A 19,656-nucleotide genomic window follows, 5' to 3' on the forward strand; every position below is an offset into this window, starting at 1 on the left:
GGTATCAGCGGATGCGTCAGGAGACTTCATCCCTGATTACCGGCAGCTGCTGCAGCGATCGGACGGGATCAGACTCCCGCCCCATCTCTGCAGGAGCTGCCGGTAATCAGCATATAAGTGAGTATTATTTTATTTTTTTTTTTTTTTGCACCGATGCATCAGCTGATTGTATAATCGGCTTTTATACAATCAGCTGATGTGTGATGTGATTCAGGCACTTGATCCTGACACATCATCTGATCGCTTTGCCTTCCAGCAAACCAATCAGATGATATTGGATCCGGATTGGACGGCGCGGGACCCTGACCCAGGATTACTGCGGAGGGGGGTTCTTTATTTCAATAAAGATGGAGTCACTAATTGTGTTGTGTTTTATTTCTAATAAAAATATTTTTCTGTGTGTTGTGTTTTTTTTTATCTTTACTAGAAATTCATGGTGGCCATGTCTAATATTGGCGTGACACCATGAATTTCGGGCTTAGGGCTAGCTATACAGCTAGCCCTAACCCCATTATTACCCGGCGAGCCACCCGGCATCAGGGCAGCTGGAAGAGTTGGATACAGCGCCAGAAGATGGCGCTTCTATGAAAGCGCCATTTTCTGGGGTGGCTGCGGGACTGCAATTCACAGCGGGGGTGCCCAGAAAGCATGGGCACCCTGCACTGTGGATTCCAATCCCCAGCTGCCTAGTTGTACCCGGCTGGACTCAAAAATTGGGCGAAGCTCACGTCATTTTTTTTTTAAATTATTTCATGAAATTCATGAAATAATTTAAAAAAAAAAGGGCTTCCCTATATTTTTGGTTCCCAGCCGGGTACAAATAGGCAGCTGGGAGTTGAGGGCAGCCCGTACCTGCCTGCTGTACCCGGCTAGCATACAAAAATATGGCGAAGCCCACGTCATTTTTTTTGTTTGGGAGGGCAAAGAAATCCTGCATACAGTCCTGGAAGGAGGATGCTGAGCCTTGTAGTTCGACAGCTGCTGTCTGCTCTCCTGCATACACTATTGGATGGAGGATGCTGAGCCTTGTAGATCTGCTCCCCCTGACTCTCCCTCAAGCATACAGTCCAGGATGGAGCATGCTGAGCCTTGTAGTTCTGCAGCTGCTGTCTGCTCTCCTGCATACACTATTGGATGGAGTATGCTGAGCCTTGTAGTTCTGCAGCTGTCTGCTTTTCTGCATACACTAGTGGAGAATGAAGAACACATTGAAGAAGGAAATGACATCAGACCTTTTTTTTTTGTTCACTGATAAAAAACGCATAAGGACGCAGTGGGCAAAAACGCAGCAAAACGCAGCAAAAAACGCACCACATCGCGGCAAAACGCAGTGTGCGCACATAGCCATAACATTCTTTTTTGCTGCAGTGCATTTCACACTTCCAGGCTGATCTACAGTCCAAATGTCACAATGCCAAGTTAATTCCGAATGTGTAGACCTTCTAAATCTGCAGGGGGTTGAATACTACTTGTAGGCACTGTAGCTATTATAATTACTGGTTTATCTTGTAACACCTTAAATAATCCATTATGATTTTGTACTGCACATTTTGTAATTTTTCCAAAATAAATGAAGCAAGCAAGTTGCCTTTCCATCCAGCCTGCTCTCTTCCTGTCTGCCTTTACTTTTTAGTCCTTTTTTGTAAAGTAGTTCTCCATTATAGAGATACATATTGCGCAGCACACTGTGCATTAGTGAATTACCATCAAAGGCTTACACAGGGGAGTTCAATCCCTATTTATATAATATCCTACATTGTGTTTAAGCAGCCCAGGATCGGTACATTTCAGTTCCTTAGTTATACAGTACAATAGGTTTTGTATCTTTTAGCTTTGGATTGAATTCTTTGCGTGCAGGAAACCTATAAATCTTACTGTTTCACTAAATCTTTCAGAGAGTATGTCAAATGTTTTGTTTTTCTTTTGCCTTTCAATAGCAGAAGACATTTTTTTCAAATATGAAATATATATATATATATATATATATACTGTTTATTTTGCTTAAAAAAATTATATATATATATATATATACATAATATACATACTGTATATATATATATATATATATATATATATATATATATATATATATATATTTTTTTTATTTCAACTTCTGAAATACTAAAAAAAGACAGAGAAGTCCAACTTTTACCTTCTGGTTTGCAGATCTGTCATTCGACCTACAGCATTATTGAAACATCTTTCATCGTCTCTACAAGATTGTGGATTCGAGATCTATCAAAGTTGGTCATCATGTCTTCTCCAAGCGTGAGCTCCACAGCACAACCAGGTCAGCCTTCTTATATACCTACATATGAATTTACATCATCTAATTTTGAAAAATGAATAATGTTATGCAATGATTTGCATTGTTTTTGCAATGAATGATTGCAAAAAATTGCAATGATTTGCAATGCAAAAAATGAATTTGCAATGATTTGATAACTTTGAACAGACCTCTTTCATATGCCCATACAAACATTCCACAAATTTCCCTTGACTTTAGGCAAAATGGTATTTTTTTTCTTGCATCATCTCTGTGGAAGGAATATAATATTTACACTTTTTTTTCCAGTAGTACAAGTAGACATTTATATGGGTCTGAGGTCTACGTTCTCAAATGCCTCTCTAATAACAATACACTGCTTTTATTTTTTAGAGTTTGATCCTGGAACCTAAGAAACGGGACTCCACATCGCAGTATTGAATGATGTGGAGGTGCACATGCTTGGTGTCTGCTACATTTCTTATCAATGAGACTGCTGAAAATGGCTGAGTACAGTGCTTTGCTTTCTCCAGCAGCCCAATTGGCACTAAATGGAACAATAGTCAAACATTCAATGGCAGTGCTGAAGAGTTCTTATTTCAGGATCGCTGGGGTGCCATCAGCAAGTTATTCCGGGAATTGAGGTTCAATTATGATTCTAGGAATAATCCATTATACACTGTCTAGTTTAGAGCCAGATCAATGGTGTTTGATATGTGGAGGACTGACTATGGTATGACCAATGGTCACTCCTGTAAATTGTTTTCATGGGCACAGTGGCTCATCATTACACAACTGGTCATATTCAGTGCCATTGACTTGTTGAGGTGAGACTACAATGGGTCTCTTAAGGTCTGACTGCCGTGTTCAAGTTATAATGTCATGTGTGCACTTTGAGAATAAAATAACGGACTGCGAGTCAGTTATGTCTTTCTCGCATGACCGACGCCAGTGATTCTGTCTCTGTTTATTGTTCAGAAAACTTTATAGTTCTAGGGGAATAAAGGGTGTAGACAAAATATAGTCAATTAATATTGCAGGCTGGACTCAGGACGTATAGGAATTTGCATAGCCTCTGCTGGATTGGTTGTTCCAAACTTTGGGAATTCCTCTGTTTCTCAACTTCTTGGGCGTTGTCCAGGATGTAGGAGCCATCTTTAAGTTACATGTGCTGGCATTTTGTATTAAGGAAATTCACTGAATATATACAGTATATATATGTGTTAGTAAGAAACAAAAGCATTCATAAATATGTGTTAGGCTATATCAAATAAAATATATATTTGAGTCTGTGAAATGGCTGAATTAAGTATTTTTGGTTACTTAATTCTTATCCTCAACAGACTTGATAAAATGAGCTACAGTACCAGTAGTTCTGAGACCTTTTTAATGTGCTGATTGGTGGAGGACTGAAACGTTGAACCTCCACTGACTAATTATTGACGCAACAACAGAGATGGTAATAGAAAGCAAAACAGTATGATAGTATAGTTTAATTAATAAGCTACATAATTCTCACAATAGCAATGTTGGTTCCTGGGACTTGGAAACTCCACTTTCGCCCTAATCCTGTGTCAGCATTAGAGAAGTGATGTGATGAAGTGTAAACAGGTGCTAGGAATGCAACGATGCAATGAAGGTGACTCTAGTGACTTGCATCAGGTATTTAATATACAGCAACAGAAAGTTAGAGGAGAGACAGATAATCAATAAGTAATGCAAGAGTTCAATACATTGCAAATCAATACTCAATTGGAAATATGAAGGGTAACAATCGACTGATCTATTACATATAACTACTAAAGATTCTAATTAACATATTTCACTAGTGTTAAGGTCCAGTCACACTAAGCAACTTACCAGCGATTCCAACAATGATAGAGATTGCTGGTAAGTTGCTAGGGGGTTGCTGGTGAGATGTCACACTGCGACGCTCCAGCGATCCCACCAGCAACCTGACCTGGCAGGGATCGCTGGAGCGTCGCTACACGAGTTGCTGGTGAGCTCACCAGCAACCAGTGACCAGCCCCCAGCGCCGCGTGGAAGATGCTGCGCTTGGTAACTAAGGTAAATATCGGGTAACCAACCCAATATTTACCTTGGTTACCAGCGCACGGAGCTACACATGCAGAGAGCAGGGAGCAGCGCACACTGAGCGCTGGCTCCCTGCTCTCCTAGTTACAGCACACATCGGGTTAATTACCCAATGTGTGCTGCAGCTAAATGTGCACAGAGCAGGGAGCCGTGCACACCGCTTAGCGTGGCTCCCTGCTCTCCTAGTTACAGCACACATCGGGTTAATTAACCCGATGTGTGCTGCAGCTAAATGTGCACAGAGCAGGAGCCGGCACTGACAGTGAGAGCGGCGGAGGCTGGTAACAAAGGTAAATATCGGGTAACCAAGGACAGGGCTTCTTGGTTACCCGATGTTTACTGTGGCTACCAGCCTCCGCAGAAGCCGGCTCCTGCTGCCTGCACATTTAGTTGTTGCTGTCTCGCTGTCACACACAGCGATCTGTGCTTCACAGCGGGACAGCAACAACTAAAAAATGGCCCAGGACATTCAGCAACAACCAACAATCTCACAGCAGGGGCCAGGTTGTTGCTGGATGTCACACACAGCAACATCTCTAGCAACGTCACAAAAGTTGTTCGTTAGCAGCGATGTTGCTAGCGATGTTGCTAGCGATGTTGCTTAGTGTGACGGGGCCTTTAATCCAATCCTAGTCATTTTGTCAGGAGAGCGTCAGTGTCACCTTACTTTGATAATAACATTACTTCTGAATACGCCTATCAGGAAAGCTCAAGTTCTATATACATGTATCTATCTTAATGGCACACTAGGCTTGACGCAGTTTCATTGCAATTAACTGCTTCAACAATCTATCATTGGTAACTAGTCATATTTTCTTAGCTCCGTACGTCAAGGCAGGAAGTACTGTACTGGAGCAAAATATTAATTTCCCAGTCTAAAATCTTTGGTATTCAATGTTCAGTGTTTAACTGCAAAGTCTGGTTCTCCTCTGTAGATGGTGGGGCAGTGTTATAACTTTGATGATTGACCACGAATTCTTGTATTCCTCTGGAGACGATATTTGATCTTTGGGTTCCTCTGAAGCTGGTATATGGTTTTCGGGTTCTTCTGGAGACAGTATTCAGTCTTCAGGTTCCTCTGGAGATGGTAGAACTTTGGTCTTCTTCGAACTCAGTTTGCTCCCATTTACTTTCAATACAGTCAACATGAGCCTGCATGTCCATGTCCTGTACATGTCCACTTCCCTGCAAGGCGTGGTGCCAATTCTTTGATTCCGGGCCGGCCTTTAATATTTTGTAACTTTGCCAAAGTTATCACCTGACCCTGAGTTCTTTTCAAACGCTTCCCTCAAGGAAACACACTTCAATTCCTGTTTGTTCTGTCTCACCAGCAGATGGCGGTATTTAGTTTCAAGTGCTGTGGGAAGATGGATATGAACGTCTTCTCCTTGCCAACCCTTTACAGAAGGGGTCCTGAATGTCTGACTCATTTCAATAGCTAAGCCAACCCCCTTCTTTCCAGTCCGTTCATACATGTCACTGATCATGTGCTAACATAAAAAGGCGAGGATGCTCTCCTATGCCGAAAACAAAAGCAGAAGTGCAGCTTAGGAAATCTCGTTTAACCATATATTAATCTAGTTTGTTTCCTGTCTAAGTTTAGATTTTGTTCAAACAAAGGAGTTGCATCAAGAGGATGTTTTTATTTTTAGGTAGACTTGGCTGGCTGTTCACAACTTGTTAAAAAAAGAAAACAGACATGGGTTACATAGAGAGATGTGACGCCCTGGGCAAGCCAGGGGTCACAGGTCATGACACCACCACACCCTACACCCCGGATAGGTACACCGAAGCTACACCAAAAATCCTTGTTGCCTTCCTCCAGGGGCTGATGTCCACACCAGGGGGTGGGCCAGGCGGTTGGCTCCGCCCACCGAGGAGTTCACAGCCCTGGAGGTGGGAAAACCAGGCAGATAGAGTTTGGAGGAGGAAGTGGAAGGAGTTGAAAGCAGTCTAGTTTGGAAAGGGAAAGAGATCAGTTTAGGGAGAGTGTGAAGTAGGAGTGGAGTGGTAGAGAAGCAAGTGAGAGGAGTTTAAGTGGAAGAGAAAGTGACAGTTTGTAAAGCCTGAAGTTGGTCTGGGTGTGTGCCCCGGACTGAGACAGCAAGGTTAGCAGACGGCGGTGACCGTCTGCAGGAGAGGCTGATTGGAGGTTGCCGAACGGACCGTGGACGGGTGGTGGCCCGGCGGTACCGGAGCGGTATACGAAGAGAAGCCAGCACCATTGGCAGGGGCCTTTCGGATCCCGGCAAGGCTAGGAGTCGCCGTGAATTTGCCAAATCCGTCAGTGAGGGGGACCTCCGGGTCCCTAAACAACTAAGTCCCGATTGAAGGCAACAGTCCAACCGTGAAGGGGAGACACCGCCACCGCCAGGGCACCAGTTTCCCAGGGCCAACGCCTGCGGGCAAGAAGGGGCTCCTCCAGCCCATATCCAAGCCGGGGAGCGGGTTACCGATGGGAACCCATCGCTACCAACATAGACTTAGGTGCAGGAAAAGGGACCGTCACCGTCAACTACTGGGGAAAAGCAACAGCAGCCGTCTGTGGGAACCGTCTTTCCAGCCGTGTGTTTTACCGAGAACTGTGTCCCTGTCTCAGGCTGAGTGAGTACCACAGTGCCGTGAGGCACAGCGCTGCCCCCGCGTCCCTGCTCTCCGCCAAGCCCTGCACCGGCCCCGCCATCCCTCATCACCCACCTCATCACTGGGCCCCGGGACCACCACCCCCTACCCATGGAGGGGAGAACCAACAACTTTGCTGCTCCCTGTCACCGCTCCTGGGATCCCCATACAGAGCAGCGGTGGTGTCCACACAATCACCACAACCGTGGGTGGCGTCACGGACAATAAATCCCCAAAACCAATCCCCTTTTCACTCACGGGCGAGGAGCGCCGCTCGAGTCCCCGGGATCCGGCCCATCGCTCGAGCCACCGAGCAGCAGAGGCCGCAGCAGCAGCGGCAGCCGGACCTGAGCAGCGGGAGAGCGCAGCGTCCCCTCCTCCGCCCGTGGCAACTTGGCGTCACGAACAGGATCTTACCGCTCTGCCATTGGGTAGAGGTGCGCCTTGTTACCGCTGGAGGTGTCCGGCCGAAAAATTTCGGAAGTCGCCATCGTTGGCGCGAAAAGTTCCCGCTCAAGCGTCTTCTCGAGTAGTGGAGGCGCGAAGGCCAAAACCCCGCCCCGATAGAGGAGGGGCCGCAAAGAGGCTAAGGGGGACGGAAACAAGATGTCTGCGCCCGACGGAGCCGCTGGAGGAGCGGTGGTCGCAGCCGCAGTGGCACCCGTGGATGGGAATGGGCCTGCCCAGGTCCCGGCCGTGCTGGCAGGAGGTGCCGCGGCCCCCGCTCTCGCTCAGGTGATGCCGTTCTCCTTGCCCTATGTGCCCGGAGCTACCTGGCTACCACAGTATGATGGGAAACCTGATGCTTTACAGGTCTTCCGGAAAAAGCTTAATCCGCTTCTGGAATTGTACCCCCTGACTGATAAGCAACGTGCAGCGGTAGTGCTGGGCCAGCTAACCGGCGCGGCTGACCAGGAGGCGGAGACCTGGGCCGAGGGGGACCGGTTCTCTGTAGCAACCATCTTTGAGAAGCTACAGACTGCCTTTGAGACCCGTACCGAAGCTGAGCTGAGGATGCAGTTTTACCAGTGCCGGCAACGGTCTGTGGATAGCATTCGGGACTACGCTTTACGTCTGCAAACCGTCCTCCGCACACTAAAGCAGGTGGACACTATCAATGAGGTGGACAGCAACAAGATGTTAGTGGAGCAATTTGGGCAGGGGATGAGGTCCTCTGAGGACCGCAAACAACTCCGGCTGTGGGCCCTGGAACACCCTGATGTGGACTTTGCTGTGTTAAAGGAACGGGCCATTAAAGCACTGCAACCCCCAGCTTCAGAAATCTTGGAGCCAACCCCATGGCCAATTGAGACGGCCCCCGTCGTGGTTGCCCCTGCCCTACCAACCTCTCCAATACCTACAGCTCCAAGCAGCACGATGGAAGAACTGGCAGCTCAGGTCTGCCGCATGGACGGAGACCTCGCTAAAATTCTCGCTGCACTCCAACCTTTGACCAGATCCCAGCCTCCAACCAAGATATAGCTCGCCGACAGCCCTGAGGATCTTCCCTGGATGCAGCGGAGAAGTGCTAACAACTCGCGAAACAGACCTCCAACCTGCTACAAGTGCAGCAAGCCTGGCCATTACTTCCGACAGTGCCCGTTAAACGAGCAACCCCTGGGGCCACGGGCCAATCCTCAGGAGTAGAACGCCGTGGCCCCCCAGACTGGCGGGACCGGTATATCAGGGCCCGGCCCATCATTCCTGTGGCTGTGGACGGCATACCGGTGATGGCTCTCTTGGACACTGGATCACAGGTAACCACCATACCATACACATTATACCAACGGTATTGGGGGGCAGATGAGCTGGCTCCCCCAGATACTAGTATCACACTGATTGCTGCTAATGGACTCCCATTGACGCAAGTGGGGTATAAACAAGTGGCTATGACAGTGGGGCGAGCTGAACTGCAACACCAGGGTATGATTGTGATCATGAATGAACCCAGTGATCATAACCCGAAGATAGTGCTAGGAACCAATGTGATGGAGCACTGTATGGGTGATGTGTTGGCCCTACTGCAGCAGCTGGCCGCCACGGCGGCGGGGAGCCGACAGAGAGCTGTGCAGCGTGAGATCCGAGCCTTGATGTACCGCCAGCATGTAAACTCAACCGGAGGAGAGATTGGTGGGGTGAGAGTGATGGATGCTGCTCCGTTGATTGTGCCCCCTAGGAGTGAGATGATGATTTGGTGTAGAGCAGCAGTAGGGCCTCAGGGGCGTGACTACCCTGCCATGATAGAGCCCATACCCTCCAAGCACTGGCCCACCGTAATGGCCGCCCGAGGGGTGGTAGATGTGAAGAAGGGGAGAGTGCCCGTGAGGGTGCTGAACTGTGGGGAGGAAGAAGTCAGGCTTCCCCGGTATGCCACCCTTGCTAAGTTGCTCACCCTGGATCCCCACACCATCCATGAGGCAGCTCCCCCAGCTTCCCCACCTACTACCAGCACTCACCCGCCCCAAGGGGAGTCAAATGAGTTGCACCAACAGCTACACGTGGGCACTGACGATACCCCTACACATCACAAAGAAGGGGTATACAGGGTAGTGCGGGAGTATGAGCAAGTTTTCAGCAAACATCCACTAGACTTTGGGCAAATCAAAGGGGTCCAACACCACATCCCCACCGGTGACCACCCCCCTATCAAAGAGAGGTACAGGCCTATTCCCCCTGCGCATTACCAATGTGCCAAAGATATGTTGAGGAACATGAAAGAGGCAGGGATTATTCGGGACAGCTGTAGTCCCTGGGCCGCCCCGTTGGTACTGGTCAAAAAGAAGGATGGCACCATGCGAATGTGTGTGGACTACCGGAAGATTAACCAAATCACGCATAAAGATGCTTACCCACTGCCCCGTATTGAAGAGTCTTTGGCCGCACTGAGAACTGCGAATTACTTCTCTACCCTTGACCTCACCAGTGGGTACTGGCAAGTGGCAGTGGCACCGGAAGACCGAGAGAAAACCGCCTTCACCACCCCAATGGGGCTCTGTGAATTCAATAGTATGCCGTTCGGGCTGTGCAACACCCCTGGAACTTTCCAACGGCTGATGGAGTGCTGTCTGGGACATCTAAACTTCGAGACCGTCCTGTTATACCTGGATGATGTGATTGTGTACTCTCAGACGTATGAAGCCCATCTGGAGCACCTGGACGAGGTGTTCGCGTCCCTTGCCAAATACGGAATGAAGTTGAAGCCCTCTAAGTGTCATCTACTGAAGCCCAGAGTGCAGTACCTGGGGCATGTAGTGAGTGCAGAAGGTGTCGCCCCCGACCCTGAGAAGATTTCTGCCATCCAAGACTGGCCGAGACCAACCACAGTGAGAGAAGTAAGGCAGTTTCTGGGTCTGGTGGGGTACTACCGACGCTTCATCAAGGGGTGCACGTAGATGGCTGCCCCCATGCAAGATCTCCTCGTGGGACAGACCAAAGGTGGTAGACCCATCGGAGCCCCACTGGTGTGGGAAGAAAGGCATGAGGAATCCCTCCGCCAGCTGAAGGCGGCCTTAACTGGAGAGGAGGTCCTAGCATACCCTGACTACGGCTGCCCATTCATCCTCTACACAGATGCCAGCAATGTGGGTTTGGGGGCAGTCCTATCCCAGGTCCAGGACGGGAAGGAAAAAGTGATTGCTTATGCTAGCCGAAAGCTCCGGCTGACTGAAAGGAACCCTGAGAACTACAGCTCCTTCAAGCTCGAGCTCCTGGCACTGGTATGGACTATCACCGAGCGGTTCCGCCACCACTTGGCCGCAGCAAAATTCACCGCTTTCACGGATAACAATCCGTTGACTCACCTGGACACGGCCAAGTTGGGCGCGTTGGAGCAGCGGTGGGTGGCCAGGCTTGCCAACTATGACTTCACAATCAAATACAGGGCCGGTCGTGTCAACATTAATGCTGATGCACTCTCTCGGATGCACCACTTGTCAGAAGAAGGGTGCGAGGATGACGACCTCGAAGAGATCGAGTTGCCTGCATTTCACCAGCCACCAACTGAGAAGGTACATGTCCACCAACAACGGGTGAACCTGGATCCACTGCCCAGTCAGGAGTGGCAGGAAGCTCAAAACCAGGCGCCCGCTGTCCGCCTAGTCAAGACCCTGGTGGAGCAAGGCGCCGCTGGGATAGACCCTGCCGCCCCAGCTGAAGCCCAACGCTTGTGGAAGGAACGGACCCGGCTGTATCTATATCAAGGGAAGTTGTACCGTGAGCTGATCAACCCGAAGACTCATGAGAAAATCCGCCAGTTGGTTATTCCCCAAGCTGATGTGCCCACTGTTCTGCAAGCGTACCATGATGGTGCCGGACACTTCGTATGGAAGAAGCTGGAGATGCTGTTGAGGGAGCGATTCTATTGGAGTGGGATGCGGGAGGCTGTAGAGGCCTGGTGCCGAGAGTGCGGTCCTTGCACGCTGAGGAGGAAGGACGAGGCCAGCCAGAAGGCGCCCCTACACCCGATCATTACACATCAGCCGCTGGAGCTGGTCGCCCTGGACCATGTCAAGCTCACCCCCAGCCGAAGTGGGTATACCTACGCGTTGACCATAGTAGACCACTATTCGAGGTTCATGGTGGTTGGTTGTCCCAGTCAAGGACCTAACTGGTCGTACTGCCGCTAGAGCGTTCCAGGCTTATTTCTGCCGACCACATGGATACCCAGAGAAAGTGCTTACTGACCAAGGCCCGGCCTTTGAAGCGGAGGTGTTTCATGAGTTCTGCCAGTTATACGGCTGCAAGAAGATCCGGACCACCCCTTACCATGCCCAGACCAACGGCATGTGTGAGAAGATGAACCACTTGGTCCTGGGACTCCTCAAGACGTTACCGCTGGAAGATCGGAACCTGTGGCCAGAGAAGCTACCCAATTTGGTCGATATGTACAACAATATCCCTTCCAGTTCGACGAAGTGCACCCCAGCATACCTGATGAGGGCTCGGCCCGGCCGGCTACCGGTGGATCCGGACATGGGATTGGAGGCCCCAGAAGCACTCCCTTCGACAGCTGAATGGGAAACTCGGCGGAGGGTACAATACCGGCAGATTCAAGAATATGTCGAGAAGAACTTGAGTCGGAGTCGGGAACAGCAGGAGCAGCGCTTCAATCAAAAGGCGTCTGCTGGCCCTTTTCAGCCCAGAGATGTAGTGCTGAAGCGGAAGAGAAGAACCCGTAAGCTGGATGATCAATGGGAACAAACCCCGTACGTCATACAGCCCACAGGATGGGAAGATGGGAAGGCATACCAAATCAGTCGTGACCAAGGGGGCACTTTGGCCACGGTTTCCCGGGACCATCTGAAAAGGTGCCCACCAGCATTGAGGGCAACGGCTGAAGTACCGGTTCCTCCACCAGCAGAGAAGGCAAAAGAGGTGATCCACACTGTGATGGGGGACTTCCCAGCAGACTGGCCTACACAGAACGGCGCGGTGATTCTTCCAGGGATACTGTTCCCACAACCCATGGATGAAGAAGTGATGGAGGCGGTCAACCGTGAGTCAGTGCCAGTGCCCAGGGATGAACCTGTACCCAGCTCCCCTATGCCTCCGCCTGCCCCACACGATAGCAGGGAGGAGGAACTGATTGTTCCCTTTGCCCCACTGCCTAGCCCCACTTACACCGGACCCCGAAGGTCCACCCGTCCCAACCTAGGTAGGCCCCCACTTAGGTACAGGGAAACCGTTCTTTAAAAGGGGGGGAGGAAGTGTGTATGTTTAAAAAGTTTGAAAAGTTCTGAAAGTTTTTGCAAAATGAAAATGATTACCGTGAAGTTCACCTGATTAGCCATGTGATTGAAACCGGTCGTTGCCGGCACCGTTGTCCCCGTGGGGACCATCAAGTTGCATAGGGAACTCTCTATGAACAGGCCCGAGAACTTGCAGGGCAACCACAAACGTTAGTGGGTTGTAAATAAAATTGTTGTGTTGCAGCTAACCGTTACCACCTCCAGAGAGGCAGGTTGGAGGGAGGGCCCGCAGTGGAGCAGGCTGGGGCCCAGCCACCACCGGAACCGGTGGCTACCCTCTGGAGGGGAAGGACAGATCCCGCTCGGGTAACTGGTTCAGGACTGGGGTCAAGGGGTGCTGCCTGTTTCTTAGAGGCAGCATCAGGGCCAGGTTACTTGGGTGGGAGAGAGCGGCAGTAGCAACCGTTTGTAATGTTACCGTAACATTTAAGAAAAGTGCCTCCCGTTGTGGGATGATGTTATTATACTTGTCTTATGTTTTTATATCTTTTCAGAAAAATAAAACCGGTGTTGGACGGGCAGCCCGCGGACGGTTCCTTTTTTCCTAAGGGGGAATGTGACGCCCTGGGCAAGCCAGGAGTCCCAGGTCATGATACCACCACACCCTACACCCCGGATAGGTACACCGAAGCTACACCAAAAATCCTTGTTGCCTTCCTCCAAGGGCTGATGTCCACACCAGGGGGTGGGCCAGGCGGTTGGCTCCGCCCACCGAGGAGTTCACAGCCCTGGAGGCGGGAAAACCAGGCAGATAGAGTTTGGAGGAGGAAGTGGAAGGAGTTGAAAGCAGTCTAGTTTGGAAAGGGAAAGAGATCAGTTTAGGGAGAGTGTGAAGTAGGAGTGGAGTGGTAGAGAAGCAAGTGAGAGGAGTTAAAGTGGAAGAGAAAGTGACAGTTTGTAAAGCCTGAAGTTGGTCCGGGTGTGTGCCCCGGACTGAGACAGCAAGGTTAGCAGACGGCGGTGACCGTCTGCAGGAGAGGCTGATTGGAGGTTGCCGAAAGGACCGTGGACGGGTGGTGGCCCGGCGGTACCGGAGCGGTATATGAAGAGAAGCCAGCACCATTAGCAGGGGCCTTTCGGATCCCGGCAAGGCTAGGAGTCGCCGTGAATTTGCCAAATCCGTTAGTGAGGGGGACCTCCGGGTCCCTAAACAACTAAGTCCCGATTGAAGGCAACAGTCCAACCGTGAAGGGGAGACACCGCCACCGCCAGGGCACCAGTTTCCCAGGGCCAGCGCCTGCGGGCAAAAAGGGGCTCCTCCGGCCCATATCCAAGCCGGGGAGCGGGTTACCGGTGGGAACCCATCGCTACCAACATAGACTTAGGTGCAGGAAAAGGGACCGTCACCGTCAACTACTGGGGAAAAGCAACAGCAGCCGTCCATGGGAACCGTCTTTCCAGCCGTGTGTTTTACCGAGAACTGTGTCCCTGTCTCAGGCTGAGTGAGTACAACAGTGCCGTGAGGCACAGCGCTGCCCCCGCGTCCCTGCTCTCCGCCAAGCCCTGCACCGGCCCCGCCATCCCTCATCCCCCACCTCATCACTGGGCCCCGGGACCACCACCCCCTACCCACGGAGGGGAGAACCAACAACTTTGCTGCTCCCTGTCACCGCTCCTGGGATCCCCATACAGAGCAGCGGTGGTGTCCACACAATCACCACAACCATGGGTGGCGTCACGGACAATAAATCCCCAAAACCAATCCCCTTTTCACTCACGGGCGAGGAGCGCCGCTCGAGTCCCCGGGATCCGGCCCATCGCTCGAGCCACCGAGCAGCAGAGGCCGCAGCAGCAGCGGCAGCCGGACTCGAGCAGTGGGAGAGCGCAGCGTCTCCTCCTCCGCCCGCGACAGAGACATGGGTTACAAGAGACATATAGGAAAACAAATAGGATGGAAAATCGTGAAAGAAACCTTCCGGATATTACTTACTCCTCATATGAAAGTGCAACATGGGGGAGATTTCATGTACTGACTGAGCTGTTGTGGATGAGGCTATAATTGTATAAAGGATGTAGATTTTTACTCAGTTACTAACAATTCAATTAATTTGTGATATATAAATATTCTTTACACTTTGCAGAGTTAATGAACAAACTTGAGATAGGAATATGCAGATAGCCAAACACAAAAGAGGAGTAAAGGGTGCTTTACACTCTGCGACATCACTAGCGATTGCTAGCAATGTCGACGCGCTAGCACCCGCCCCCGTCGTTGGTGCGCTATGTGGTGCTCGCTGCCGTAGCGAAAATTATCGCTACGGCAGCGTCACACGCACATACCTTGTCAGCGACGTTGCTGTGACCGCCGAACAATCCTTTCCTCAAGGGGGAGGTGCGTTCGGCGTCATAGCGACGTCACTGCGGCGTCACTAAGCGGCTGGCCAATAGAAGCATAATATCCCGCCCAACTCCTTCCTTCCGCATTGCCGGTGGAAGCAGGTAAGGAGATGTTCGTCGTTCCTGCAGTGTCACACATAGCGATGTGTGATGCCACAGGAACAACGAACAATATCGTACCTGTGGCAGCAGCGATATTAAGGAAAGGAGCGACGTGTCAACGATCACCATTTTGGAACGATTTTGCGATTGTTGATCATCGCTCCTTGGTGTCACATGCTGCGATGTCGCTACCGGCGCCGGATGTGCGTCACTAACGACGTGACCCTGACGATACATCGGTAATGATGTCGCAGCGTGTAAAGCACCCTTAAGGCTATGTGTGCACACTGCAATTTTGTCCCTTCAGTGATAAACGCACCCTCTGGGAGAAAATTGCACTTCTGGCCAAAAAACGCATCGAGAAAACACATGCATTTTTGCTGTGTTTCGATGCATTTTTGGGTGCGTTTTTACCCGTGCGTTTTTTAACCCCTTCACGACCATGGACGGATATATCCGTTATGGAGCGTGTCCCGTTAAGCCCCGACCCCTGCCGCGGGCAGGCGGCGGCGGTCGGTACACATATCAGCTGTTTTCAACAGCTGACATGTGTGCCTGCTACCCGCGGGTGGAATCGCTTCCACCCGCGGCCATTAACCCCTTAAATCTTGCTGCCAAAGTCTGGCAGCAAGATCTAAATGCGCGCGGCCATGTTTTTTACTTACCGCCGCCCCCACCGGTCACGTGGTCTATCACGTGACTATCGGTAGTTGCCATCATAGCACAGGGTCATGTGATGACGCCTGCAGCTATGATTTTTCACTTTCGTTTTCCCTCGGCACGGAATAGAGGGAAAAAGAAAATGACTGTATCTGCTGTTTACAGCTGTATAGCTGTGATCAGCAGATAGATAATAGCGATCGGATTGCTGATCGCTATAGCCCCCTAGGGGGACTAGTAAAATAAAAAAAAAAGTAAAAGAAAAGTTTTAAAAATAAAAAAAAAACAAAAAAACCTAAAAGTTCAAATCCCCCCCTTTCCCCCCATTGAAAATTCAAGGGTTAAAAAATAAATAAATATACACATATTTGGTATCGCCGCGTTCAGAAATGCCCGATCTATCAAAATATAAAATGAATTAATCTGATTGGTAAACGGCGTAGTGGCAAAAAAATTCCAAACGCCAAAATTACTTTTTTTGGTCGCCGCAAGTTTTACGCAAAAGGCAATAACGGGCGATCAAAACGTAGCATCTGCGCAAAAGTGGTACCATTAGAAACGTCAGCTCGAGACGCAAAAAATAAGCCATCACTGAGCCATAGAGCCCAAAAAATAAAAACGCTACGTGTTTTGGAAAATGGCGCAAAATATGCGCCACTTTTATTGGACAAACTTGTGAATTTTTTTAACCACTTAGATACAAGTAAACCTATACATGTTTGGTGTCTACAAACTCGCACCGACCTCAGGCATCATACCCATACATCAGTTTTACCATATAGTGAACACCGTGAATAAAACATCCCAAAAACTATTGTGCCATCACACTTTTTTTGCAATTTTTCCGCATTTGGAATTTTTTTGCTTTTTTCCAGTACACCATATGGTAAAACTTATGGTTTCATTTAAAAGTACAACTTGTCCCGCAAAAAACAAGCCCTCATATGGCAAGATTGACGGAAAAATAAAAAAGTTACGGCTCTCGGAAGAAGGGGAGCAAAAAACAAAAACGCAAAAACGGAAAGTGCCCCGGGGCTGAAGGGGTTAACTGTTTTCAATGGCAAAGCGCAGGTCAAAAACACCCAAAGAATTGCCATAATGCTTATTTTTTCTGCATCCAAAACTGCAAGGCAAAATTAAACAACGTGCCTTTCTGAATTCTCATAGACTTTGCTGGGGAAGGAAATGCATGCAGTTATGGGCTACAAACTGCACCCAAAAAATGTGGCAAAAATGCAGCAAAAAATGCAGCGTGCGCACAGGGTCTAACTGGGATGATGGGACTCATATGAAAAAGAGTCGTTGTATGTTTATGTGCCGCCCCCATGGCAGCAGATGAGCTGCTCGGATCCGAGTTCTCAGTGGCTCGAGGGTCTCCGGACCCGGGGGTCGTGTGGCCACTCAAATGAAGGGGGTATTTACAAGGGATTGTAAAGTTCATGACGCCACCCATGGTGTGTGGTAATTAGAAGTACCACCGCTGCATTTGGGAGTACCTGGGGAAGATGGAACGGGGCAGCAAGGTGTTAGGACCCTTCACAGGTAGGGGGGGAATGCCCCGGGACTCGGTGTGTGAGGAATAAGGCCGTGGGATGCAGGGATCACTCTTGTACTCACCATTAAGCAGACACCGACAACCAAGTAAACCAAATCTCTGGACACCGCTGCCGCTGAGGGGAGCTAGTTCGGGTCCCGTCCCCAATGACGCTGCCTGATGATCCGTAACCTTCCTCCTGGCACTAAGTTTACTTCTCTGGTGGTCCCAGTAGTGTGAAACTTGCCAGGTCCCGCTCCCCACTATGGCTAAGTGTGGGACCTTTCTCTCAGGGATCACGCTTGGGATTTTTTGGACCGTTTTGGGTGGAAAGTCCTATCCCCCTTGGTGCGCTAGTACCCCGATTTTGGAGCATTTGGGAACGAATCTTGAAGGCTCTGTTCTCCACGGGTAAATTATCGGGTTGCATGCAGCTACTTCCCGACCTAGGGTCCACGTACCGCGTTATCCCTTGGTCCCAACCCGGTGATGGTGCAAGGCCGCCGGTTGTCCTGCTCGACAGATCCATGCCCCTTGCCACGATCCCCTGTGACCGGGAGTCCAACTTCTCTAGGCCCAGACCACCGTCTGCCACCTAGACAGTCTTCTTATACGAGTCCCCGCTTCCGGCCTCCTCAGAGCTCCTCACAGCTCGAGGGCTACTCTATAGCCTCCACTCACTAACTCCTACTGACTACTCACTACACTCCTCACCTCCCCTTCCTGACCCCTCAAGTGGGCGACTCTATTCCACTCAAGCTGTCCACTTGTGTGTCTGGTGGGTATGGTGCAGGGTGTAGCTAGGATTTGATTAGCTGATGTAGGCAACACCATTTGGTTAGGGACCCATAACCAAGAGGGAGGTGGATACTGCACGGGAGTGTAGATTGTGCAATACCCTGTGACGACCCGATAGTCCAGGGGCGTCACATTTACAAGAGGAAAAGAATTTCTGACTATTATGTGACTTGTATCCTGCATATTTTATCAGTATTTTCTCCCTAGTTTTTTCTTCCTCCTGTCTCTATATACTTTTATAGGCACCAAATATTATCTGACACCTCGCTCACCTTCATTGAAGACATATTTTAGCAGTACATTCAGAGAAATATGATAAGTGAGAATAAAAGGATTTTTCGTTAATAAAATATATTACTTAGATATGAACCTTATAATATATAATGTATTTATACTGCTGCAATGCTCAGCCACAGGCTCGACCTCACAAGAGGGCAAAGATGGCAGCCATGGGAGCCTTTACCAGGCCTCCTGCTGCCATGGCAACCCTTCAGCTCCCTGCGGTTGTATTGCTTGGGCCTGCTTAAAGCTAGTGGACACCACTGCAGACAGTTGTGCTATTTAAGTGCCAGTGTCAGAGATAGTTCAATAGTCAAAAAGTAGAGACCGCTGCTGTCAAAGGAAGATGTTGGCTATGTAAAATACCAAGCATCTCCCTGGTAGGGTGCAGGCTCCGTTCCTCAGTTCGCTGCTTATAATGGACCAGACCTGTGGCGTACTATTATTTCACGTCAGGAAAGAGTTAAATATAGTCACACTATTGCAACAAAATTAATCAAAATGTATGATATCAGTGAGTCATACAGCATACACCAGGAGATAATTCAGCATTTACTGCTTGAATGCTTGTAATACAAAGAAGATAAAGGGCTTTTTGAGCATGTGCATCCAGCATCTTTTCGAGTGGGTACACTCCATAAGTTGTCTGAAAAAAGACTAAATAAAAGCTAAAAAGAAAATAACATATTCATTTATATTTTAAAATGACTTGATGTTTATAACTTCTGTCTTTGGAGTCTTATTTAACGGCTTCAGGTCTCTAAGGAGGTGAAGTGGTAAAAGTAAGTGACCCAACCATTCTTTAGGCAGCTTTTGCTTGGAAGCAGCTTATTAGTTTATAAAATATAAGTAAAAAAAAATATTGGTGAACAAAAATTGCTTAGGAAATTATCAACAAGTTGCAAAAAACTCACCAAAAAACTCTACAGGACAAGAGACGTCAGTGCGTCCTGAAGCATCTTCCTTCCAACAAATTCGGTGAGTAGATGCCCTTTGACGCTTACTGTACTGGGTTTTGGATGTAGCAATCAACATAGCTGGAGAAAAGATATGGCCGCACCTCCAATAAGCATACTTTGATCTATTGCTGCTAGGCAAAAAATTATATACCTGAACATGAGGTTCTTGGTTTAACATTCTGATCAGATTGTGTGAAGCCCACTGCCATGTCACAGAGAACCCCTGAGTTGGTCCCTAACTTATTTGAAGCCTTAAAG

General features: G+C 49.2%; 1 protein-coding gene across 3 annotated transcripts in view; it reads left to right on the plus strand.

Moving 5' to 3' along the window:
• The window catches only part of HDAC9 (histone deacetylase 9), a 980,770-nt gene that overhangs the window by 56,157 nt on the left and 904,957 nt on the right, over window positions 1-19,656 (plus strand). For all 3 annotated transcript variants that reach the window (XM_075315376.1, XM_075315378.1, XM_075315377.1), the window contains one exon: window positions 2,167-2,290. In XM_075315376.1, the coding sequence (XP_075171491.1) occupies window positions 2,254-2,290 (37 nt within the window). In that variant the 5' untranslated portion in view covers window positions 2,167-2,253. The remainder of the gene's footprint in view (window positions 1-2,166; window positions 2,291-19,656) is intronic.

The sequence above is a fragment of the Anomaloglossus baeobatrachus genome, chromosome 6 (assembly GCF_048569485.1).
Source record: "Anomaloglossus baeobatrachus isolate aAnoBae1 chromosome 6, aAnoBae1.hap1, whole genome shotgun sequence".
Taxonomy (NCBI): domain Eukaryota; kingdom Metazoa; phylum Chordata; class Amphibia; order Anura; family Aromobatidae; genus Anomaloglossus; species Anomaloglossus baeobatrachus.